General features: G+C 41.7%; 1 protein-coding gene across 3 annotated transcripts in view; it reads right to left on the reverse strand.

Annotated features, from left to right (window-relative positions):
• Positions 1–8543: 8543 nt before the first annotated feature.
• APH1B (aph-1 homolog B, gamma-secretase subunit) overlaps positions 8544–26963 on the reverse strand; it is a 45740-nt gene continuing 27320 nt past the window's right edge. The window contains exons 5-7 of one of the 3 annotated variants that reach the window (XM_069596253.1): positions 24439–24566; positions 16089–16283; positions 8544–12107 (exon numbers count right to left, since the gene is read on the reverse strand). In XM_069596253.1, the coding sequence (XP_069452354.1) occupies positions 16116–16283; positions 24439–24566 (296 nt within the window). In that variant the 3' untranslated portion in view covers positions 8544–12107; positions 16089–16115. Of the gene's footprint in view, positions 12108–12816; positions 16284–24438; positions 24567–26963 lie in introns of those variants that run through there. The other 2 variants (XM_069596254.1, XM_069596255.1) reach the window with 2 other exon arrangements.

Genomic DNA, 26963 nt, shown 5'->3' on the forward strand with positions numbered 1-26963 from the left:
TTCAGTTGGAACACAAGAATTCTTTGGTTCCTCCCCCTTGACACCTTCCTGGTGTCACAGCCATGTGCAGGGATGAGGCCAGAGGGGAGCAAGGCACAGAGCTCCTGCATAAGACCCATTCCTTAGGCTTGCTCCCATCCCACTGGGATGGAGGCAGGGATGGGGGAGGTTGGAGGAAGCACTTTCTGGAGCGAGAAATGAGCAACAGAAATTATCTCCCTTCTCTCCATTGCCTTTCTCTCCATTCCCTGAACGAAAGGTGCATCCGGGCTGATGCTCAAAGAGGTGTGTTGATGAGAGCCATGGATGGTAAGGAGGTTCAGTCCTCCTTCAGCTTGCCCATTACCTCCTCATCTAAATTCAGCTAAATGGACAATTCAGGGCCCAGAGTCCAACAGAAATACGATAAAATATAGTGTGATATGTGAAAATTTAAAGTTCTAGTAGCCACGCAAAAAAAAAAAAACCTCCCACAAAAACCAGTGACACTTTCATAATATATTTTATGTAAACCAGTGGATTCAAAATACTATCATTTCAACATGTATTTTGATGTGAGCGATTTTCATTCATTTCTCCCTAACATCTTTTAAATTTGGTGTGTCTTTTATACTTACAGCTCATCTCCATTCAAATGCTAAATTGTCACTGAAAATTTCTGATCTATATTTAGATTTCATAAAAGTTTACAGTTGAAAAAAGTGTGTTTAGGGACTTCCCTGGCGGTTCAGTGGTTGAGATTTTGCCTTTCAATGCAGGGAGTGTGGGTTCAATCCCTGGTCTAGGAGCTAAGATCCCACATGCCTCGTGGCCAAAATACCAAAAACATGAAACAGAAGCAATACGGAAACAAAATTCAACAAAGATTTCAAAAATGGTCCACATTTTTAAAAACTCAAAAAAAAAAAAAAAGCATATACATATACTCAAGTTGCTTCAACATAAAATTTTCCAAGTAACTGAATCAATTATCAGCTTTAAAATTTAAATTTATTAAAATAAATGGAGCTTCTCAGTTTCAATAGGCACATTCCAAGCACTCAGAGCCACATCCAGCCACTGGCCGGTTTAGCCACTGTGCAGATATGGAACCCTAGCCGCCTCTGACAGACGCTTTGGAAGGGTTAGCCCTAGATGACTGTCACATAAAATAAACCCGGAAGAAAACCCTGGAAGGTGAAGATGGGGGACAGGAGACACAGGATGGGGAAATCCAGGGAGGTGGACTGGGAGGACAGAAGAAAAGAGGGCAGGCAGGAAATCAGGCTGAGGCAAGCAAGCCAGCAGACACTGGCCATGGCTCTCCTTCTCCTTGCACCTCTTCCGCTTCTGGGGGTCCCCAGCCCTCCTTGCCCTGGCCACGCCCCTCAGCCACACCCTGGGGTCCAGGTGCTCAACAGTGACATGGCCTAGGGCACCCTCGCCTTTGAGGAAGGTTGGGCCATGGGCACGAGGGCATCTGGTTAACTTCCAGGGACCTCGCTGAAGGACACTGGCCAGGTGCAGGACCTCTCTCCCCATTTCCTTGGAGTCCTGACATTCCCTCATGGGACAAGGTGTCTCCTCTCTTCCGGAACCTGCCATCCTGAAGAGGGCGAAGGCCTGAAACCCATGTCTCTTGACTTGTTAGCGGTGCCCTATCCCTCATGTGAGAGTGAGTCACCTTCCTTCAAGGCGTGGGGAAAAGCTTGAGACCCACTTACAAGAGAAAGCAATACCTCCAGGGCCGCCTGCCAGGCAGCAGAAGTGCCACCTGGGCAGTGGGGTCCCTGTGGCGTCACCATGCACGTCCACGCTGGACACAATCCTCTGGCTCAGATTCAACAGTCGCAAGGTATAGGGGAAGGTGTGAGGCCGGGACAGCGCCACGGAGGAGAGTCCCCACACCCTACCCGTGCCCTTTCACTACAGAATGACTGGACAGAAACAAGGGTCAGAGTGCTTCATGGTACAGAATTATTCACCATAAAAAAATTATCGCAGGGCAGCATAGCATCGAGACTGCAGTCAAGCAGGGACTCAGAAATGCCTCCCGCCGGTACACTCTTGACTGTGTCAGCGCACCTTCACGCCCTTATCCAACAACCCAGGGAAAGAGAAAGCCCTGCCCCGATCTTATAAGGAAAACGGAATAAGGGCTGGTGCTCTGGGCTGAGTCATGGCCACAAAACTCCCCAAGTGGAGGATCTTCAATGACAGTGCAAGGTCCACCCTCCACAGCTCTAGCGACACGGAAACGCCTTCATGTAACAGAATTTACCATGCTTATCACAGTCATGCCACAGCCTCGTAAAACCCCACACGATAAAGACACTAAAGGCCTTTGTGACAACAATTTCTGGAAAGTCAACCGCAACCCCTGCCTCCAATCTGCTTTGGAACCTTAAACTCCAGCATCTTCTCAGAAAAAGTTTGAAGTTTGACCACTACTGCTAGCAGACAAAGGAGTCAGCTTAACTCTGGGGATGTTCCCCTCACCTCTAGTCCAGTGAACCAAAATTCCCAAGGACATATTCACTGAACTTTCTCCTTTCCTAAAGCTGAACTGGAGATAAGGAATAAATACACACACATATAAACACATAAACACACACATATATAAATTCCATTTGTATACAATTCTAAAAAATGCAAACTATAGTGACAGAAACCCCAGATCAGTGGTTGATTGGGGATGACGTGGGAGATGAAGGGATTACAAGGGATATGAAAAATTGTTGAGATGATGGAAATGTATGCTATCTTGATGGTGATTTCTCTACATATGTCAAGACTGCTCAAATTTTATACTTTGACTAGGTGTAATTTATCTTACATAGATTATACCTCAATAAAGCCATAAAAAAGAAGAAGAAAACCCCCATAGAGCCAAATAACATCCTGCCCCAACTTGGCATTGCCATTCAGAGCTTATCCCCCTGGTGCATCGAGAAGGAGATGCCTGGCCAGGCTGGAGCACATCTCTGGGACTCGTCCTGCTGGCGGGAGCCCAGGAGAGAGTGTGATCTCTACTCACATGGCCACTGTGACCTCTCCACACTGTAAGTCAAAGTCATTCTTTCTGCCTGAGCTCATTCATTTCAAATATTAACTTATAATTACCTGCAATGAAGACAACAGACACAGGGCCTACGAGTTCAAGGGCACACTGAGACCTCTATAGCAACGGTGACAGAGTTGGCCAGCTTCTCTGAAACAACCAAAGACTCTTCTGGTGAGGCAGGTAACATAACCAGTTAGTTCATCTGCTGAAACTAGTGTCCCAAGCTACCTAGACATCCAACGACAGGTCCCATGCATCTTACTTTCACTGCTTCCCACCCATGCGACACATACCCATTGGAAAAGTTTTCCTGAATACGCTACGTCCTTTTCATGTAGAACAAACGTGGTCAGGAGCTCATCACTCCCCGTGAGCCACTAGGTAAAATCTGGATTAATCTTATGTGATACAATAAGAAATAAGTACGTGGTCTTTGTCTTCAGTTCCTGGCACAAAGATCCTAAATGTTTTTTATAAGAAGCCCCTTTAAGCCATACCTCAGCTGATGCTAAAGAGGTGATGAAGGACTTGCCTTGTGGTCCAGTGGTTAAGAATCTGCCTGTTAAGGCAGGGGACATGGGTCCGATCCCTGATCTGGAAACAGTCCACATGCTGTGGGGCAACTAAACCCATGTGCTACAACTACTGAGTCTGTGCACCATGAACACTGAAGCCCACGGACCTAAAGACTGTGCTTGCAACAAAAGAAGCCCCTGCAATGAGAAACTTGAGCCCCACAATTAGAGAGTAGCCTCTGCTTGCTGCAACCAGAGAAAGCGCAAGTGCAGCAATGAAGACCCAGTGCAGTCAAAATTAAATAATAATTTAAAAAAAATGAGGTGATGAAGCTTGGAGGATGGGGGCTGGTTGCCAGAGGAAACAACCATGTGGCTGGAGGGCTGGAACTTTCAGCCCCAACCCTAACCCCTCGGAAGGGGAGAGTGGCTGGGAACTGAGCTCAGTCACCAATGGGGATGATTTAATCAATCTTACCTGCATAGTGGGACCATAAAAACTCTAAACAATGAAGTTCAGAGTGCTGCCAAGGGCGGTGCTAGGATAGGGGTGCACCCACAGAGGACATGGAAGCTCTGCGTCCTTTCTCCATACCTTGACCTATGGACCTCTTTATCTGGCTGTTCATCTGTATCCCTCGTAATATTCTTTATGACAAACTGGCAAATGTAAGTAAATGTTTACCTGAGTTTTGTGAGCTGTTTGAGCAAAATATCAGACCTGAGGAGTCATGGAAACTTGCAATTTATAGTCAGAGACACAGGTGACAACCTAGGACTTGCAACTGATGTCTAAAGCAGGGGCAGGCTTGTGGGACTGAGCTCGCAGCCTTTGGCATCTGCAATATCATCAGCTAATGTCAGAACTGAGTTGTTAATAAATTGCAGAACACAGCTGGTGTCCACCAAGAACTAGAGAATTGCTTGGTGTGGAGAAACCTACAGGTTTGTCAGAAGTGTTAAAAGGAAACAGTATTTTCCTTTATCTCTCTTCTATCACTCAAAGTAACTTCCAGCTGACTATCTTTCTCATATTTCCTTATTCAGTAGCAAAGATTTAATGAGGAACCACTGTCTGCTTTAACACAGATTAAGTAATGGTGATTCAACCATGGTTTAGATACAGATTCTCCAGGCAAGAACACTGGAGTAGGTTGCCATTTCCTTCTCCGATGCATGAAAGTGAAAAGTTAAAGTGAAGTCGCTCAGTTGTGTCCGACCCTCAGCTACCCCATGGACTGCAGCCTACCAGGCTCCTCCGTGCATGGGATTTTCCAGGCAGAAGTCCCGGAGTAGGGTGCCACTGCCTTCTCCTTAGATACAGTACCAGTATTCAATGATAATTGACATCACAATCTTAATTTGAGGAGACAGACAGAAACCATTAACCATAATATATTAAAGAGTTGTGTGGAAAGATGCTACATGTCTTATCGACAAAAGGACTAAACCAAGATATCCCTAATGGTATATCCCTAAGATGGAATACCATTCAGCAAAAAGTTACAACTTACTGATATACCCCAAAACATGAATCTCAAGAAATTATCTTGAGGAAAGAAGTCAGATACAAAAGAGTACACTTTGTGTTATTCCATTTATATGAAGTTCAAAAGTAAAACTAATGTATGGTGACAGAGGTTGGAAACAGCCATTGCTTCTGTGGAAGCCACTGCCTCTAGGAAGGAAGGGGGGGACCACTTGGGGAAGAGTAAACACTCTACAGTTTCACTGGGGTGGTGGTTAGACAGGCAGACACATTTTCAAGACTCATCCAATTGTATACTTCTCAGATCTGTGCATTTTTCTGTATGTACATTATTCCTGGATTTAAAATATATATACATGTATGTTAAGAAATCACAGTGGAAAAAGTCACTTGTTTTTCTGAGTCTAATCAGAAAACACTTCACAAAGAGTGACACTTGAGCAGGACCTTGAAGGAAGAATACCATGTTTTCTGGTTGGAGCTAAAAACAAGAAAAAAGATGTGGAGATTTGAGAGTCCCTGGTACATAGTAAGCAGAGGTTTCAGGGATGTGTTTGAGAATGCCTGGGAAGAGAGGATAGGGAATGGTGGGAGGCAGGACAGTAGTTGGGATCAGAGTATGAAAGGCTTTGTATCATATATTTTATGATACATAAAATATCATATACTTTCTTTTTTTGATACCTTTTTTTTTCAATTTTATTTATTTGATTTTTAAAAAATCTTTTTGGCCATGCCATAAGGCATGGGGATCTTAATTCCCTGACTAGAGATCAAACTCACGTCCCTGCATTGGAAGTGTGGAGTCTTAATCCACTGGACTGACAGGAAAGTCCCCATATATACTTTCTAATAAGGACAACAACAAAAAAAATCACAGAAGTGCTTAGATTATGTTTTGGTTGATTCTGTAAATAATATCTACTCATTCTTTAAAAATATAAGTATTTAATTATGTAGTAAAAAAAACTGGCTGCATACCAAGACACGTGAGATCTTAAGTTTGATCAGGGATCAAACTTGTGCCTCCTGCATTGGAAGGTAAAGTCTTAACCACTGAACCTCCAGGGAAATCCCCTAATTATGTATAAAGCCAAAAAGTCCCCCATATTCTTAACTCTTGAAATAGTCATAGCTAACATTTTTTTTTTTTTTTGCCATTCCATGTGGTTTGTGGGATTTTAGTTCCCCAGCCAGGTATGGAACTCATGTTCTTGGGAGCGAGAGCGCAGAGCTCTAAGCACTGGACCACCAGGAAATTTCCACTAAAAATTTAATTTTATCTTTCCACAATTAATTTATGTTTGTGTGTTAAACATTCATTTTCAAATATTTAATAAATAGATCTCACCTGCTTTAGCTATTGTATTCTTGGTATCTAGCACAATGTCTGGCATATTAAAATACTGAATGGAAAAATGCTTTATATCTTACTTTTTGTTTTCTAGCATATTCCAAATAACTTCATTCTTTTTAAATGGCTAAAAGGTGTTCTGCAATTGGAGGCAAAGCTCTATTGACAGACAGACATTACAAATTCTTTACAGTTACAAGACTATTACAAGATGCTTATGTACCTGGATCTATTTCTGGAGGATCAATTTCTAGAAAAGGAATTGCTGGCTCAAAAAATGCACACCTCATGGACTCTAGAAAGATGATACCGATTAACCTATTTGCAGGGCAGCAATGGAGATGCAGACATAGAGAACAGATCTGTGAACATGGTCAGGGAAGGAGAGGGTGGGACGAACGGAGAGCGAGGACGAATGAAGACAGCAGCATGGAAACTCACCACCATATGGGAAACAGCCAGCCAGTGGGGATTTGCTGTGCGACACAGGGAGCTCGGCGCGGTGCTCTGTGACAACCTATAGGGGTGGAATGGGGATGCGAGGGAGGTGCGAGGAGGGGGGTACATATGTGTACCTGTGGCTAACTCTTATTGATGTGTGGCAGAAACCAGCACAGTATTGTAAAGCAATTATTTTCCAATACAATTTTTTAAAAAGACAATAAACTTAACTAAACAATTTAAAAACACATCTCAAAATCTTATCACTATTTTATAAATTTTGCTAAATTACCACCCAAAAGGATTGTACTGGTTTGTTCGCTGACAACAAGCTATTCCAACCTTATCCTCAACAGTTCTTTATTTTATTGAGATTGACATACAGCATTGTATAAACATAAGGTATATGGTATAATGATGTGACTTACATACATTATGAAAATGATTATCACAATATGTTTAATGAACATCTATTATCTCATACAGATACAAAATTGAAGAAACTGAAAAAAATTTGTGTGTGATGAGAACTCTTAGGATTTGCTCTCTTAACCTTCACATACAACGTACAGGAATGGTAATTATTGGAGAAGGGAATGGCAACCCACTCCAGAATTCTTGCCTGGAAAACTCCATAGACAGAGGAACCTGGAAGGCTACAGTCCCTGACATCACAAGAGTCACACATGACTTAGCAACTAAACGACCACCATCACCAATGTTAATTATATTTATCATGTTGTACATTATATCCCTAGTAGTTATTTAACTTATAACTGCAAGTCATAGTAGTTTATGACTGCTTTATTCAATTTCCCCCTTCCCCTACTCCCCACCTCTGATAACCATATATCTGATCTTTTTCCATTTTTTTATTATTGTTTATTATCAAGTATAACTGACCTATAACACTATGATAGTTCTTATGTTACATAATGTAGTGATTTGGTATTTCTATATAATTCAAAATTATCACCACAATAAATCTGGTTACAAAGTGTCACCATACAAAGATACTATAGTGATTGACTATATTCCTCACACTGTACGTTTCATTCCCATGACGCATTTATTTTGCAACTGGAAGCTTGTACCTCTTAAATCTCCCTCACCAATTTCTTTTCTCTCCTCACCCCTTCCTCTAGTCACCACCTGTTTAGTTCTCTGTATCTATAACTCTGTTTCTGTTATGTTTGTTTTTAAAATTTCACATATAAGTGAAATCATACAGTATTTGCCTTTTCTTGCTGACATTTCACAAAGTTTAATACCCTCATGTTGTTGAAAATGGCAAGATTTCATTCTTTTTATGGCTGAGTAATATTCCATGGTATTTTATATTATACACACACACACACACACACACACACATATACTGGGCTTCCCTTGCAGCTCAGCTCGTAAAGAATCCGCCTGCAATGCTGGAGACCTGGGTTCAATTCCTAGTTGGGAGGGTCCCCTGGGAAAGGGAAAGGCTACCCACTCCAACATTCTGGCCTGGGGAATTCCATGGACTATATGTATAGTCCATGGGGTGCAGGGTCAGACATGGCTGAGCGACTCTCACCTCATATGAATATATACAGCACATCTTCTTTACCCATTTGCCTGTCGATAGGCACACACGGCTTGCTCCCATATCTTGGCTATTATAAACGCTGCAATGAACACAGGGTGCGTGGTATCGTTTTTTAATTAGTGTTTTTGTTTTCTCTGGATAAATACCAACGGGTGGAACTGCTGGATCATACAGCAGTTCTATTTTTAACTTTCTGAAGAACCTCCATACTGTTTTCCATAGTGACTAAATCAACTTACATTCTCATCAACAGTCCAGAGGCTTGCCTTTTCACTACATCCTTGCCATCACTCGTTATTTGCAGCCTTTCTGATGATACCACCTGACAGGTGTGAGGTGATATCTCAGTGTAGTTTTGATTTGCATTTCCCTGATGATTAGTGATATGGAGCACCTTTTCATGTGCCTGTTGGCCAACTAAATGTCTTCTCTGGAAAAATGTCTTTAACTGGTTGTTTAATTGGTTTGTGGGTTTTCTTTTTTTTTAATGTTGAGTTTTATGAGTTCCTTATATATTTTGTTTTATTAACCCTTTATCAGATATATTAATTGCAAATATCTTCTCACATTCAGTAAGTGGCCTTTTCATTTTGATGATAGTTTCTTCTGCTGTGCAGAAAGCTTTTCAGTTTGATGTAGTCCCATTTATTTTTGCTTGTTTTCCTTGAGACATATTCAAAAAAATATTACTAAAACTGATACCAGAGTACTGCCTTTGTTTTCTTCTAGAAGTTCTATGGTTTTATGTGTTTTATGCCAATACTATAATGTTTTTATAACTACAGCTTTATAACATATCTTTTTTGGTAGAATTCTTCAGTGAAGCCTTTTAGGAATTTATGTAAACTACAAATTCAGAGTCTTTAATACACATAGGGAATTTCTGGTTAGCTCCAGTATATAAAGAGCTTGAAAGCTGTCACTCCCACACTTAGAGTAATAAAATTCCAAAAGTGAAAATCAGTATTTTTCTCACCTTCATTAGAGAAGGTTAAGGGATGTAGGCTCAACCAAAAAACAGATTTAGTCTCAAGATTATAGGACATCTCCTCTTCCACACCAACCTTACTGTCAACCAACAGGGCTCCAATACAAAAACAGTGCATTGCAGTTCAAAGATCTGCAAGACATGGACTTTCTTTGAGAAGGAGCACATGGGAAAGCCCAAAGTCAAGAGGGGAGACAAAAGCAAGGGCACTGGAAGGACTGGAAGCCTCTGGTACTCAGAACTGCAGCAAACATTAAACACAGTCCAACTCTTGCTCAGACTGACACAAAACTTATATTAAAGGCCTATTTACTTCAGTTACTATTACCCAATACATATGTCCAGCTTTCAATCAATAATTACAAGGCACATTAAGAGGCAAGAAAAAACACAGTCTATAGAGATATAGGGATATTCAGATTTTCTAGTCCTTCTTGACTAAGTTTTTATTTAATTAAAAATTTGTTTTCAATAAATTGTGGCTGCACAAGCTCTTCCTTGAGGCTTGAGGACTTTCTCTAGTTGCAGAGCATGGCCTCGAGAATATGCAGGCTCAGTAGTTGTGGGAGGCAGGCTTAGATGGCCCAAGGCACATGGGATCTTAGCTCCCCAACCAGGGATCAAACCCAAGCCCCCTGTACTGGAAGGTGGATTCCCAACCACTGGGCCACCAGGGAAGTCCTTTGAGTGAGCTTTATTAAAATATAACTTGTCTGCTTCATTTAAAATTTTAATTTATTGCCTTTATGTTCTTCATAATATTCCCTTTTTATTTAATAATGTAGATGCTGTGGTGATATTTTCACTTATTACCGATATTCATATTTTGTATCCTCTTTTCTCCTTATCAATCTGGACACAGTTTTACCAACTGTATTGATTTTCTCAAAGATTTTCATTTCATTGATTTCTCCACTTTTTTCTGCTTTCTGACTTACGCTATTCTTGTATGCTCTTCTCTTCTGAATTCCTTTCTTCTGCTTATTTTAGCTTTAGTTTGCTCCCCTGTCTCTAAAACCTCTTTCTGGCCTCTCGCATGTGGGATCTTAGTTCCCTGACCAACGATCAAACCCACACTCCCTGCATTCGAAGTGCAGAGACTTAACCACTGGACTGCAGGGAAGTCCCCCCTCTGTTTCTAAAGCAAAAGTGTAAGTTCTTGCTTTTAAACATTTTAACTGATCTAACATTTAATGCTGAAAATGTCCCACTGCATTCTCTCCTCAGGGACTCTACTTTGGCAATTATCCCCTCTGCTACATCAGTTTTTCGCTTTCCACTGAATCATCCCCATCTTCTTACAAACATGCTGTTACAGTACAATATCATAGAGGAAAAAAAAAAAAAACAGAAGAATGCCCTCTCCTGCTCCCACATCCTTCTCGGGCTATCATCCAATTCCCCTATTATAATTATATGGTTATCTGTATTCTACATGCTGTGGCTACTTCCTTATCTCCCAATCTCTATAATCCACTCCATTTAGGTATTCACCCCTACACTGAAACTACTTTTATCAAAGTCACCAGAAAATTTCATCTCTCCATATGCAAAGATCAATTCTTACTGTTAGAATTCAGAATTCTCATGTTAGTCACTGCTCAGCAGCATTTGACATACATCCCCCTAGCTCCCAGGCCACCAGGCCCTCCTGGTTTTCCTTTTTCCCTCAGTGATCACCCCACCTCTACCTGTCAATTGGAGTGCACCCAGAGTTCAGCCCACAGTCCCACTTTTTCCTCTGATATACATCCATGACCCAGGTACCCTTCTTCATGTCTAAAACTTTAACTATCATCTTATGTATTCAAGCTATTCGATATCATTTCCTAATTTGTAGTGCATTTTGTAGCTGCCTTATATATTCTCGAAAAACAATGATCCTCACCATCTTGTTCTTTTCTACGCTTTTAAAGTTTCTCACTCTCTTACACACACCCACAAAATAAAGTATCTGATACAATGTTCTGTGCATGGTGAGCCTTGATTAAACACTAGATTCCATCTCTGATTTTGCTCAAGCACAGAAAATATGTATAGATTTACTATTAGGTAGAAGCAGGATTTACAGTGACCCACACTTAAGCAATAAGTACCACCTACTAATTATTGAATATTAAAGCCAGGGCTTATAATCTACTGTCATCCCCTCAGAATGTGTCAAATCCCCAATTCTTCTACGGAGGCTGAGACCATAAGCCTGGAGTGGTTCCTTCACTCAGCATTTTCAGTGAGGCAAAGGTAAAATACGTAGTTCTTTCCATTGAAGGTTTCTTATGTGTTGAGGCTGGTCACAGGGAAATCCCTGTTCCAACTAAATATCAAACAAATAATAATTAAACTAGAGCCACAATTCCAGTGCAGAAGGAACAGAGAAACTGTACCTGAATCTGGGCTGTCATCTGAGGAAAGCCTACCTTTTCTCTTACAAGTCATGTTTTGTTACTATTTTTTCAATTATGTATGTACTTATTTGGCTGCGTCGGGTGTTAGTTACGGCACTTGAGATCTTCGCTGCAGCACGTGGGAGCTTTCCTTATGGGGCTCGGGATCTTTGTTGCGAGGCACAGGCACTTCCAGGCGGCACGCGGGCTTCTCTACTTGCGGTGCTCAGGCTCAGTAGTTGCAGCAGGCAGACTTAGTTGCTCCACGGCATGTGGGATCTTAGTTCCCCGACCAGGGATCAAACCTGCATCTCCTGCATTGGAAGGCAGATTCTTAACCCCTGGACCACCAGGGAAGTTAGGCCAGAATCCCTGGTTCCTGAGGATACTTCCCTGAATAACACAGTTAACATAAACGTGTAGCAGCCTCATTTTATTATTTTTTTTTTTTATTTATTTATTTTTTTTTTTTTTGCAGCCTCATTTTAAACCAGTATCAGGATGCATCACACGGTATCAAGTTTCAGGCCCTAACAACTCTCTGTGTAACCTGTCTGATGGTGGAGGCCAAGCTCGGCCCTTTAGCCACACTGACTCCACACCAAGGGAAGGAAAAACAAAAATGACTCTACAGGCCGCTCAGGGTCACTGGTAGAAACTAAATTATACTATCCTGGTCAACCAACTGCCATCTTTAGCCAGGATTCCATGATGGTTTATAAATTTACTATCTCACAATTACTTAGGAGAATTTTTCAAGGGCATTCAGGGCCTTCAAGAACTCTCCTCCACCAGGTTTATGACACCTCAAGGAATTTGCCTGCACCAAACTGCTTCTGAACAAACAGAAATGAAATCAGCCCTTTGAATTTTAAATCAGAAAACAAAGATTTCTCTTTGAAAAGAATCTCAGAGTTGACCAGTTACAAACAACATACAATCAAATTTTGTAAGAGGCAAACATTGTAGTAACAGATACTGAAGGACACACTATTCCAAAGAAGAGGAAACACGAGAAACAAGTCCTGACAGTCTTTTTATTGTTTACTGGAAAATACAGGTCTGGAAAGAGTCTATGGCATCGTGTACTGAATGTAAGGTCTGATACTGCAAGTATACATAAAATAACAGTATAACTTATATAAAATGATACACATCGTACACAGGGACAGTGCCCAGCCCTCTAAACACTAAAATTTAATGGGATGAAGCAAAGTCTTTTATTAAATGAGAAATGTAAACACTGCAATCATATACAAAGTGCTCTAAGAGAAGAACTCTGAAACTGTTTTGTTGTGACATCTGTCTACCTGGAGTTGGGAATAGTTGAGCCTTAGGAAAACTAAGTCAACAAAAAGCTGAAACTCTCAAGGAGTTCTTCCGAGGGAGCCGGCTGCTGACACCTGAGGCAGGCTGCCATCCTGGCTTCTCTGGAGCCCTCAGGCCCACTCTGACCATTAATCCTTGTCTCAGGGCTAGTGTGAGGCCAGCGGGAAGAGGATCAGGTGAGAAGACACTCCTGTCCTGACTGCTTGTCCTGCACCAACTCCATGCAGTAAGAATACCCGTAACTGCCACTCCTAGCAAAAAATGAAATGTGCTTGAGAAGAATACTAACATTGGGAACAAAAGCCATCTTCTATACAATCTGCAGACACCATGCATTCCTTTCAACCATGTTTTCACGAAGCTTCCAAAGAGGCTGCTACTATTCTATTGCCAGTCACACAGGCCACGATCAAGCGTAACAAACGTCTCCAGCTACAACCACTAACTCAAATGAGTTAAAAAAATAATAACAAAAATTTATTAGAGAACCATAATCGATCTCAATGATTCACACGGCAACAGAGTCAAGCGCTGCAACAACATTCACATTCCACGGTCAACTTTAACTACAGCCTCACTTCCTCCAAACTGCGAAAGCCCCGTGTGGAGAACATACAAGATTTCCACTATCACCTCCTCTCCAAACACTATTAGGGCTCAGAAAGTTCCTTAGAGGTAACAAATGCAAAAAAAGAGAAAAGATAAAAAGAAAGCACACCTCAGTATATATACACAACAGAGGAAGACTGCTCTCCCTCTGGGCTTCCTTGGCATCAGGCAAAGCAAGGTTATTTGTAGTAACAGTGCCTAAGCTGACTATGGCAACACTCACAAGAGAAATAAGGAGCTACAAAGTTCCTTTATTCATAGGTAATCATGGATTACTAAATAATTACTAAATAATTTCCTGAATTAAAATGACGTCTCACCATCAAAGAAAATTTTCTTCCTGCCTGAGATGCGTTTATAAATGAAATTGTATAATATCCTAGATTCTTAATATTGAACTATTAATGCACAGAAGACATCCTCAGAGCTCAAGTATGACTAACATCAATATTCTCAGATATTTCTACACTTTAAAGATCAGCAAATATTTTACCAGATTATCCATTCAAGAGATTTGTAAATCTACTGTTATAACCAACTGTATCTTTTTCTTATATCCTGTTCATCAAAGAACACCATGTTCCAATAGGAATGAAGCCCAGGTCAGTGGGTATATAATTCCCTTCGATTCTGCACAGCAGATTTCACTGTTCAGTCTCTATGCCCTTGACTCTTCTATAACTCACCTAGCCTAAAAAATATCTTGCATAAAGGTGGGAAATTGCAAACCCCAGCAAAAACACTGGTGTCAGTGCTGAAATAAACTTTAGGGGAATAACTATAATTGCTTACTAGTTTTGCCAAAAAAACCCTACTGCTCCTGAATCCCCAGATTGAAAAATTCAAATAACTTAAACATGAGAGGGGATTTCACTGATAAAAGTCTAGTTCACATGTAAGATTCTGGTTCTTAGAATGATGTGTGACTAACCCAAAACACTGGCTGCATTTCCATTTTAAACATATCTGTTAAATTCTTGTCAAATTCTGCCATCTATCACCTCACTGGTAAACCCTTTCATTTGCGGCTTCTATTTCTTTCGGCTAGTCTACTGCACATATGGGATTCGCTGAGGTTCTCATTTTAATGTGTACGGAATTTCCATTTCATACCAATAGCTCCCTAAAAGTCATCAACAGGGAACAATTTCTAGCTTAGTAAAGGCACAATTTCTCTTTACAGAGGAAACCAAAAAAGAGTCGTTTAGAAGCTGAACAAATATCTTAGATACGCCTATAAAGGGAATGCTCTATCTGCCAACAAAATCCAGAGACATTTACAAGATCTAAAGATTACATGGACTATGTTAAAAGCATGAATTTGCCAAATTTAAGACATATTCCTAATTTTCCACTACACTATTTGCGGGAATGTGCTACTTAATATCACAGGAGCAAATTACGAGTGTCAACACCGCTCTACTGGCTTGTTCTCCTCCTGTTTTTAGTAAACTTCTGCCAGCTCCAGTGAAGCCTGTCCCAGGGTACATCACTCGGCAACCTGCAGAGCTGCTCAGAGATAGAACAACCGACTTCAGGTCAACTAGTCCAGCAGTGAGCACTCAGCTGGTAAACACTGCCCCCGGGGCAGAGACCATGAAGAGCCTTAAGCCCAGGACTTACAGAAGTTGCACAAAAATTCTTGGTTTTATATCATCTTCCCAGGAAGTTGGAAAACAATTGGGTTTTAGTTAAAGAAATGGAACCTATGCTCAAAAACAATGTAATGCTTCAAAAAAGCAAAACCGAGATTGGAAAGAGTAGAGAAAAATACAGTCTGTTCGTCAATAGCTTACTTTGGCTAAATGATTATAGCGTCAGTGCAATGTATTATTGTAGTTTGAAGCATGGCCTCCCATGTTCTCATGAAACAGGGTACCAGTGAAGTACATGAAAACAGTTCATAGAGATGATAGCCCTTTAGCCTTCTGTGACTTCAGAACTCAAAAGACACAGGCTAACCAGGATTTATATGCAGATACTTGCCCAGTGCAGGCTGAGTTAAGAGACAGCAAAACATCTGATTTTTATTCACCTACAGTGTTCTCAGGAAGTTCCTATTTGGGCAGCGATGGTTCTCAACCTGGCTGCACATCGGTGTCATCTAGGAAGCTTTAAAAGAATTACCACGTGCCCAGACCAATTAAATCTGGAGATGGAGCCCAGAGATCAGTATTCTTTGCTTCCCCAGGAAGTTCTACCATGCACAGGCTGCACACCACAGATGTATCCCTTTCAGAAAGCTGTCGCATGAATGTCAAATCGTGTCTAAATAGTTCGGTTTCTTCTAAATTCCACCAGGAAAAGGGATGTTTAGAAAAAGGCACAGTTGTGCTTCCTCTAATGAGGCAGCTTACTGTTTGAGAAGTGCTAGTTCTCGGAGGTTATCTGGCACGCTGGTTGAAGAGGAGGAAGTCCTTATCTTGGCAGAGCAGGCAGAGTTTCAGGCTTCGGCAGCTGCCTCCAGAAACAAAGAAGGCCCAGACGCCCATGAGCACCATGATGACATATGCCAACACCAGATTTAATCCATAGTGAGGACTGATTAAGGTCTGCAGAGGGAAAGAAAAGCAACCTTATTAAATATGTGGAATAACCTAAGATAATGGAAAATATTAAATACTTTCAATAGTGGAGGTGTGTTTCACCAAACATCTGATGTATGTCATGGGCCCACAGTCTACACAGGAATTAACCTGTTCAACAGACACTAGCCCATAAACCTGTGCTTTGCCGAATTCAAAGGGCAACCCTAGAAGGTAATCAGAAGCCAGACCTAATGAAATACCCAATAGAAGATAGATGTTATACAACCAGGGTCCAGTTTATAATCTTTTTGTGTTAACTGGCTCTGAGAATTAAGAAAGTTAAGACAAGTCTGTGTTGAAAGTGAAAGTGTTAGTCGCTCAGCTGTGTCCGACTCTTTGTGACCCCATGGACTGCAGCCTGCCAGGCTCCTCTGTCCATGGAATTTTCCAGACAACAATACTGGAGTGGACTGTCATCCTTTCTCCAGGGATCTTCCCAACCCAGGGATCAAACCTGGGTCTCCTGCATTACAGGTGTTTTCTTTACCATCTGAGCCACCCTCTGTAATCAAGGGAACAAGAGGGAACAGCATCTCTTTTTCAGCTGCACAACTGCTGAGGGTTCCAAAAGTTCATTTAAAAACCACTGATGAGGTGGCACAAGGTATTAGTGAAGACCCCAGTGCCTATCCTAACAGAGCTTATAGCAGTAAGGGAGACAGGCAATGAATGAAGAAACAAATAACTAATCACAGGGACATCCTTGGTGGTCCAGTGGTTAAAAATCTGCCTTCTAATGCAGAGGACATGGGTTCGATCACTGATCAGGGAACTAAGATCTCACATGCCAGGGGACAACTAAGCCTACATGCCACAACTAGAGAGCCCGCACACTGCAATGAAGACCCAGTGCAGCCACAGTAATAAATAATAAAAAAATAAATACTTACACATTGTGATAAATGCTAGGACAGAATAACTACAGCTGAGACGGTGCTAGCAAAGGTTAAGAACAAAGTGATCTACTCAAGGTGGACAAGGAAGGCGTTTTAATCTGAGACTTACAAGAGGAGGGGTGAGCCAGCCTGGTTTAGACCAAGGGAGGGAACCCAAGCAGGGCAAAGAGTTTGGTGCAGCTGAGGATCTGAGAATCGCTATAAATGATGTGTAAGGATGGAGGGCAAGCACGGAGATAGGAGAGGAAGGCAGGGGCCAGACAGGCATGTAGGTGCTAAGTGTGAATTTTACCCTCAGAACAATGAAGGGGTGCAGAAGGGTGTTAGGTCAAGGAGCTGAACAATTTTAGATTTTTAAACTGCAGAGAATGGATTCAAGGAGGCTATGGTGAAAGCAGGGAGAATAGTTAATAGTTAAGTCCAGGGTGGTGGTGGTAGAGATGGAGAGAATGGATGACAGGAAGCGACAGGACTTGACTTGCTGGCGGACGGCATGTGAGAGAAACAGAGCCCAGGAGTGACTTCCATGGTTCTGGCTTTAAGGAAATAGCGATAGTAATGAGCTAGGCAAGACTTAAGGAAGACCGAGCTTAAAACACTTGGGGAAAGACTAAGCTAGGAGTGATGGGTGGGAACCAAGTCCAAAGAGGACATACTAAGAGTGGGCTGGCTCTGAGATTTCAAAGAGCAGGTGTCAGGGGACTTCCCTGGTGGTCCATTGGTTACGAGTCCATACTTTCAATGCAGAAACACAGGTTCAATCCCTGGTTGGGGAACTAAGATCCCAAATGCTGTGATGCATGGTCAAAAAAACACAGGTGTCAGGTAAGCAGTTAGGTTTATGAGTATGAGGCTCTGAGGAAAGGCCTGGGCTAGAAAGAGAAAGACAGAAGCACAGTTCACAAATGGTCTTAAAGCCGCGGCTATGAATGCGATTACCCACAGAGCTAGAGAGAAGGGAAAAGCGAAGTCAAGCTCCAGTCCTGAGAACAGTTATAAAGTATTTGTGCTGTTTAGTACTGCAGGAGCAAAGTAAAAGCGCCAACACCACCCTACTGGCTTGACTCATACTGAAAAAGAGTTAGCAAGGCATCTGAGAAGAGCAAGGAGTGGGGTGAGAGGGAACCAGGACAGCGTGATGCAGAAGCAAAAGAGGAAATGTTACAAAGAGGGGGCGGCCAACTCCTTCTAAAGGCTGCTGAGATTAAAAAAAAAAAAAAAAAAAACAAACCAACCAGCATCCTTTAGATATGGACTGATTAGGCCCTTCTTGATCTTCAAACATGCAGTCTTAGAAGAGTGGTTGGACAGAAGCCAGAATGCACTAGGAACATGACCAATTTGCTGTGATGCAGACTAGGAAAACAAGTCGTGGCTAGAAAGAGAACCGGCAATAATGAAGAGTTTTATCTAAGATATGTCTAGGGACTTTACTGGTGGTTCCCAGTGGCTAAGACTCTGCACCCCCAAAGCAGGGGGCCTGGCTTCAATCCCTGGTCAGGGAACTAGATTCCACATGCTACGACAAAGACCTGGCGCAGCCAAATAAAACAAAAGTGAGCCCCAAACCTAGATATGTCTATGTGCCAGTGAAGAGAGGGCAAGGCTGGTGATGGAGGACAGGAGTAAGGGTGCAAAGAATTGGGTTTGGAGCCCAAACAGAGGGGCTGGCCTTTGACAGGAGAAGGAATACTTTCTCTGCTCGACCAGGATAAGGTGGAGAAATGGATTCTTTTTAAGAAAGAAGAGACTCTGACTGGGTCAAGGTTTCAGGGGGAGTGCTCCCCAGCACCTCAGCATCCTCACCCTCGCCCTGCCTGCACATTCCCTTGCACAAAAGCCCCAACCCCTTCCTACCCACTCTGGCCAGGGTCACAGGCTGATTCTGCAGACAGCACCTTGTGCAGAATGACTGCTTTTCTCAGGAAGCATCTGGGGCATGGCAGGCACTGAGCCCCTCAGGTTCTCCTTCAGATTCTTAAGGATAATTCTATTCCTCAAATCTGCTGATTTTTAACATACTTTGTAGGGTGCTAAGCTACTTTCCATCTCTTTTTTAGCTTGTTTCTTTAATAAAATTATCTCTTTTAAACAATTACAGAAACAATACATGATTATCATAGAAAATTAAAATGTACAAGTGAGTAAAATAAATTTTAAAACTTGAAATTCAGATAGGCTAATTTTTACACAACATTCAACATTAAGAGAATGTAAAGACAAACCACACTGTAGGAAAAGTTATTTATAATACATATATCTAATAATGGAGAAGGAAATGGCAACCCACTCCACTATTTTTGCCTGGAGAATCCCATGGACAGAGGAGCCTGGCGGGCTACAGTCCATGGGGTCACAAAGAGTTGGACAAGACTGAAGTGACTAGGCAGGCATATCTAATAAAAGCCTCTTTTAGAGAATACCAAAAAAGAACCTAAAAAAAAAAAAAAAAAAGACAGACGACCCAGTAGAATGATGGGTAAAAGATGTGAACAGGCACATTACAAGAGAATTATCCAAATGGCTGATAAACATAGGAAGACACGCTCAACTTCATTCACTATCAGGAAAATGAAAATGAAAACCAAAATGGGATACCACTACACACCCAGTGCTAGATACGGGTAACAATAAAGAGAATGCAATACTAAGTGTTGGTGAGGAGGTGGAGAAAATACAACTCATAAATTAAAGGTGGAGTGTAAGTTGATACAACCTCTCTGAAAAAGTGGGTAGTATGAACAATTGACATGTACACACCATGACAAGGAATTCTACCCCAGCTATATATCCAGAAGAAATGTGCACACATTTTTACCAGAGATATACACTAGAATGTTCAAAGCAGTACTGCTCACAATGGTTAAAACCTGGAGACAGCATAAATGCCTCTCTGCGGTGGAATGGATAAATTATGGTATTGTCATACCGTAGAACACTATTCTGCAAAGAAACAGCAATCAATAGCTATAAACAAATTAATTTCCCAAACAAAGACTGAGTGAAAGGAGTCAGACACAAGAGCAAACACTGTACTGTTCTGTTTAAGGCAGGGCAAGCTATCGAGTCAGAAGTCAGGACCGTGGTTATCCTTGGAGGGGTGGCGGCAGGGAAGCAGAGAAGTAGCACCAGGAAGGTCACGGGAGCAGATGTTTTAGCTTTCATTTGGGTTCGAGTGACACTGGTGTGTTCACACTGGGAAAATTCATCAAGATGTACACACTGGACCTTGGTGGTCTAGTGGTTAAGACTCTGCGCTTCCAATGCAGGGGGCGTGGGTTTGATCCATGGTTGGGGAAATAAGATCCCACATGCTGCTCAGTGAAGCCCAAAGATTAGGAAAAAAAAAAAAGGTGTACACTTCTGATTTATATACTTTACTGTACATGTGCTATATTCATAAAACGTACACATTTTCTGAAATCTGTCATTCAGAGACAACTATTGTTAACATTTTGGTATGTGATCTTTCAAATTTCCTGGGTTCTTTTCAATCATCAGAGAGAATAATACAAACTCTTCAATATTCAACAATAGTTACTGCCATCTCCTATGTGCCAGGGATTCAGGATACAAAGATTGACAAGATAAGATCCCATCCTTGATGATCAAACCCTAATTGGAGAAGTAGATGTAAAAGCTGTATCAAATAAAATAATGCTGGCCAGGGAGAAGGGTTACAACACAGCTGTAAAAAAGGGCTAGGATAGTGCTTTCAGAAATGTGCCCCTTTTCCAGGAAGGCCTCACACAAAATGAACAGTTTTCCAAACTGACCTAGGTTACGGGGGAGACCCATCACTGCAGATATAACAGCATGAATGACCTGCGAGCCACACTGGTCAGTTTAGATAGAGCGTATGATATGAACTATGCGGAGCAGCAAGAGGTAAGTTTAGCACCAGTAAGATTCAGTAAGAGGCTTATGTCAAACAAAGAAGTCTGGGTTTTATTCCACTGGCCTCTGCCACAACTCATCACTCTCTCTTCCTTAATACACTTAGCTTCAGGACACCTGACTCCTGGCTCTCTTCCTGCATCACTAACTTGCTCCTTCTCAGTCTCCGTGGCTGGCTTCTGGCTCCTGCCCCAACCTCAAGGTTGGAATGCCCCAGGGCTTAGTCCTCTGGCCTCTTCTCTCATCTGCTTAGATTCACTCCCTGTAATGACCTTTTAAAGCTTGGATTTCTCTCCCGAACTCCAGACTTTTTCATCCAAATACCCAACTGACATCTCCACTTGGATGTCCAAGAGGCACCTCCAAGGTACCAGGCCCAAAGAGGTCTACTGCTTTCCCCTCACAAGCTTCTCCATCCCAGCTGATGGCAACTCCATCCTTTGGGTTGCCCAGGCTCAAAATTTTGAAGATGTCCTTGGCTCCTCTTCCTCTCCCTTGCCTTAGCCAGTCTGTCAGGAAACAGCTGTTAGCTCTACTATCAGAAACATGTCCTGAGTCTGAACATTTCTCATCGTCTCCATTGCTATCTCACCCAAGGTGTCCCCATCCTTCTCTTGATGATTTAATTTCTTCCCCTGTTACAGTCTACTCTGAAAACAGCAGTCAAAGTGAGTCTTTTAAAACGTGATTCAAATCAAGTCCCTGTACTCAACACCCCACAATGAATCCATTTCACTAAGGGTAAAAGCCCAAGCCTTGCATTAGCTAGATATGGTTCTCATCTCCAACCGCTACTTCCATTTCCAATTTAAAATCCGTGACAGTATCTCCTACTAACTTCCCCTGGCTCATGGTTCTGGCCACTCTCGCTTCCATAAACATGCCAAGCATGCTCTTTAGTCTTAGGACTTTGCCACTAGCTGTTTAGTCTGTCATGTTCCTTCTCCAGACAGCTACATCACCAACTTCACTTCTTCGCTTGAATGTCACCTTCACAATGAAGCCTACTTTTAACTACCTAGTTTGAAAATTCAACATCCCCAGCCCCTACAATCTAGAATCTTTTTTTTAAATTATTTACTTTGGCTGTAGTGGGTCTTAGTTGCATCATGTGAGATCTAGTTCTCTGACCAGGAATCGAATCCAAGTACCCTACAATGGGAGTATAGAGTCTTCCCACCAGGGAAGACCACCAGGGAAGTCCCTTGAACCCTTTGAACCCACTCTGCTTTCCCTTTTTTCCCACAGCACCAATCAATTTCTAACATATTTTGTTTTATTATGTCTGTTGCTTATTGTCCCTTTCTCTCCACTAGATGGTAAAGGCAGAGTCTTGGTTTTTTTCTGTAAATTGTTTTGCTCACCTGGAACAGTGCCTGAAACACAGAAGGCACTCACTATTTGTTGAATGAATGAATGGTGGACTGGATCCATAAGAAGGACATTGGCTTTTTCTTGCAATTTCCTTTCTGATTATTAAAGTATATACAGTAGAAACTTTGGAACGTGCTGAAAACCATAAAGAATAAAAGAACCCATCCAGAGATGAAAACTGTTAATACTTTAATGCATTCTCTCTCCAATTATTTTTCCATGAAGATTTGACTTTACATAATTGCCATCATTGGAGAAGGAAATGGCAACCCACTCCAGTACTCTTGCCTGGAAAATCCCATGGATGGAGTAGCCTGGTGGGCTGCCAGCACATGGGGTCGTGAAGAGTCGGACACAACTGAGTGACTTCACTTTCACTTTTCACTTTCATGCATTGGAGAAGGAAATGGCAATCCACTCCACTGTTCTTGCCTGGAGAATCCCAGGGACATAGGAGCCTGGTGGGCTGCTGTCTATGGGGTCGCACAGAGTCGGACACGACTGAAGTGACTTAGCAGCAGCTGCTGCCGTCATTGGAGAAGGACATGGCAACCCACTCCAGTATTCTTGCCTAGAGAATCCCATGGACAGAGGAGCCTGGTGGGCTGCCGTCTATGGGGTCACACAGAGTCGGATACAACTGAGGTGACTTAGCATGCATGCATGCATTGAAGAAGGAAATGGCAACCCACTCCAGTATTCTTGCCTAGAGAATCCCAGGGATGGAGGGGCCTGGTGGGCTGCCATCTGTGGGGTCACATAGAGTCAGACACAACTGAAGTGACTTAGCAGCAGCAGCTGCCATCATATTAAGGGTAACTTTAGTATCATATTAAGGGTAACTTTAGTATGACTGAAATGTTTTAGGTAGGGAAGGCAAGAAGATTATTCTTTAGATGGGTGAGAGAGCAGAGTCCAGTATAAGAAAACTTGACATGAACTCTAAATGGATGGAGAGGAGAGAAACATGAAGCAGCACACCATCAGAAAGAACTTTTCAATACTTTAGGTGAGAAATGATGAAGGTCTAGACGAGGCAATGGCTGGGATCATTCTGATATAAGTATATGACAAGTTATGATTAAAGTTAGACCAAAGCATTAAACAGTGCTTTAAAAATACACCTAGTCAAGTATCCTTTTCAACTTTCTTTTGAAAACTGGCATTTTAATACCAGTGAGGAGGGATTAAGATGGGTACTCTTTGGGAAGGGGTTTCACATTTTTTTTGGCCATATGGCATGTTGGTGGGCTCTTAGTTCCCTAACCAGGAATCAAACCTGAGCCTCCTGCATTGGAAACTTGGAGTCTTCACCACTGGACGGCCAGGGAAGTCCCAGGCACTCTTGATATTAATCAGAATGAGTAACAATAGTACAACCCTTTTGGAGAGAATTTTAGCAATCTGCATCAAGGGCTTTAACATCTTAAAATATTTAAAAATATTCCATTTGACTTCATAACTCCATTCCTTAGAATCTGAACAACGTATTGAAAAAGTTTCATATACAATGATGTTCAATTCAAAACAGCTTTCTAATAATCAAAAGTAGAAAAACAAATGATCGATCAGTTAAGCAAACTATAATTTTATGTAATGATATAAAAAGCTATTAAAATGTAAATATTAAAAGGATCCATAATAATGTAAAAATTGCTTAAAATGTGTTCCATAAGCATAAAGCAAGACTATTTCAGGTTTGATTAACTTAATTAAAAGAAAGACACGTACCAAAAAGAAATAGTTTATGAGATCAGCCAACAAATTAATAGTTATCTTTCTATAGTAAGACTTGGATGATATATCTATCATTCATTCATTCTTTTAAATGACTTTTTCTGAATTTCCTCATTATGCCGCAAGAGTGTATTTCACTTAGAGTGGAATCTATCACTTCAGATGTGTGGACTTAAAGCTCCAAAACCCAGTTTGAGCAGAGTAGCAATACTCACCAGGGCTGACACCAGCAGATGGGAGAGAAGAACTACAAGAAGGGTGTACCACTTCTTTTTCTCACAGCCATCGAAAAACACGATGCCCCAGAACACGTGCAGCAGTGTGATCACCAGCGTCATGAAAGCTGGAAGACAGGCAACCGTTAGTGCCCAGTCGCAGGTCAGCAGACCCCAAAGTCCACTGAACACGTCCCTGGATGCTGGCTCTTGGGGTGCACCACACTACTGTGAGGGTTCACCCACAACTGATGGAGGACCCTGACACAACATTTGCTTGAACAGTAATTCTGAAAGCAGCATTTCTGAACCAGGGGCCAGCTCTGCAGGAGCTTCTCACCTAGAATGTGAACCGGTGAAACAAAAAGTCAACCTGGATCTGGCTTTCCAGGAGTTTCTCTTAGGAACAAAATAAAATTACTCTGATATATAATCAGCTTTTCCAAGTTGGCCTTCTACACTAATCAAGAAACTTTTTTTTTTTTTTGGCCACACACACAGCAAGGTGTGTGGGATCTTAGTTCCCTGACCAGGGATTGAATCCATGCCCCCTGCATTGGAAGCTCAGAAGGAGTCTTTACCATTGGACAGCCAGTGAGGTCCCCAAGAAACTTTTCTAAATTAAAACAAGTGTCTTTGATTTAAACAAGTCTTCTCATTAAAGTGGAATTGCTTCTTGGATCTTTTTTTAAGGCCAGTGGGAGAATAAAAATATTAGAAATTGCAATAATCATCCAAGATTCTTCTTAAGCAATGGAAACTGAATCCGATCAGTACACACAGGTTTTTCTATGGACCACTGTGTGTGTGCATGCATGTATGTGTGTGTCCTACATCCTGGAGATTTTTTACTAAAATGAGCAAGTTTCAGGAACATCTAGTGGTGAGGACTTGGCCATCTAGTGGTGAGGACTCTCTGTTCTCACTGCCGAGGGATGGGGTTGGATCCCTTGTTGGAGAACTAAAATTCCACAAGCCATGAGGCATGGCCAAAAAAAGAGAGAAAGCAAGTTCTGCATACTCTGAAAGCTTCAACGTGGGGAGAGAAAAGGCACACAGATTTCTCATTTCCACCATTAACACCCGCTATCCTGGCAAAAAGTCAAGTCTGACTGTTCTCCTTCACACTATTGGTAATTCTCCCTTGGCATCTGCGGAGGATAAGGTCCAGGAACCCCCACAGATACCAAGCTTGGCAGATGCTCAAGTCCCTTATATAAAATGGCATAATATTTACACCTAACCTATATACTGGCCTCCCTGGTGGCTCAAATGGTAAAAAATCCTCGTGTAATGCGAGAGACCCAGGCTCAATCTGTAGGTCAAGAAGATCCCTTGGAGAAGGGCATGACAACCCACTCCAGTATTCTTGCCTGGAGAATCCCATGGACAGAGTAGCCTGGTGGACCACAACCATAAGGTCACAAAGAATTGGATACGACTCAGTGACTAACGTACATACAACCCATGCACAACACACCCTCCACCCCCACTGTTTACCTTAAATTATCTCTAGATTACCTATAATACCTAATGTAATGCAAATGTTATGAAAACAGTTGTAAACATAGTGTAAATTCTATGTAAATAGTTGCCAAGTCAGGCAAATACAAGTTTTGCTTTGGGGAATTTTCCGGAATTTCCCTTTCCTGAACATTTTTAATCTGTCATTGGTTAAATCTGAATGCAAAACCCAAAGATATGGAGGGCTGACTCTGAAGCAATATTCTGAAACAATCAGTCTGTTTTTTTTTTAATTTAACTTACTTATTTGGCTGCAATGAGTCTTAGTGTGGCAAGGATCTAATTCCTTGATCAGGAATAAAACCTGGGCCCCCTGAATTAGAAGCAGTGATTCTTAGCCACTGGACCACCAGGGAAGTCCCAGCAGTTCGTTTTTGAATCAACAGACCACTAGCCTTTGAGCATTTGTAATAACAAAAAATGTCCATCATTACCAGAATGAATAAACTGTGGTGTATTCACACCATGGAATACTTACATGTTCTATAATGGTCTCAAGAAAATAATGTTGAGTGGGAGAAAAGCATATTGTGAGAAAACGCCCATATTTCAGTTATACGAAGTCAAAAAGCAAATTATTACAGAGACATAACTGTTGAGGTTGGAGGAAAGCAATCTGTTACATCTAGTGACAGCGTTTCAGCAAACAATGATAAATACTTTATAGGAGAAGGGGGATTTAAAAAAAACAACAACTCTGGAACAATAGCAGACTAAACTAAAGTGATTTATTCTAATCCCACTGATGATCCTTGAAAGGGCAGTTTCCCTGAAGATAGATGCCTGGTTGTGTGACAGTGCATAGAGCTGAGACAACTGGAAACACCCAGTAGTTCATTTTATGTCAGAAAAGACCAGACTAGAAACTGTGATTCACAGACACAGATGTTCACACTCTAAGGCTTTTCTAAAGCCTACATGTCAATCAAGTGTCAAGAGAAAGCAATGATACCACTAATGTGTCATCTGTTCAGCTATGTGAAAGGAAGATCAAAATGGAG

Source organism: Ovis canadensis, chromosome 7, assembly GCF_042477335.2.
Source record: "Ovis canadensis isolate MfBH-ARS-UI-01 breed Bighorn chromosome 7, ARS-UI_OviCan_v2, whole genome shotgun sequence".
Taxonomy (NCBI): domain Eukaryota; kingdom Metazoa; phylum Chordata; class Mammalia; order Artiodactyla; family Bovidae; genus Ovis; species Ovis canadensis.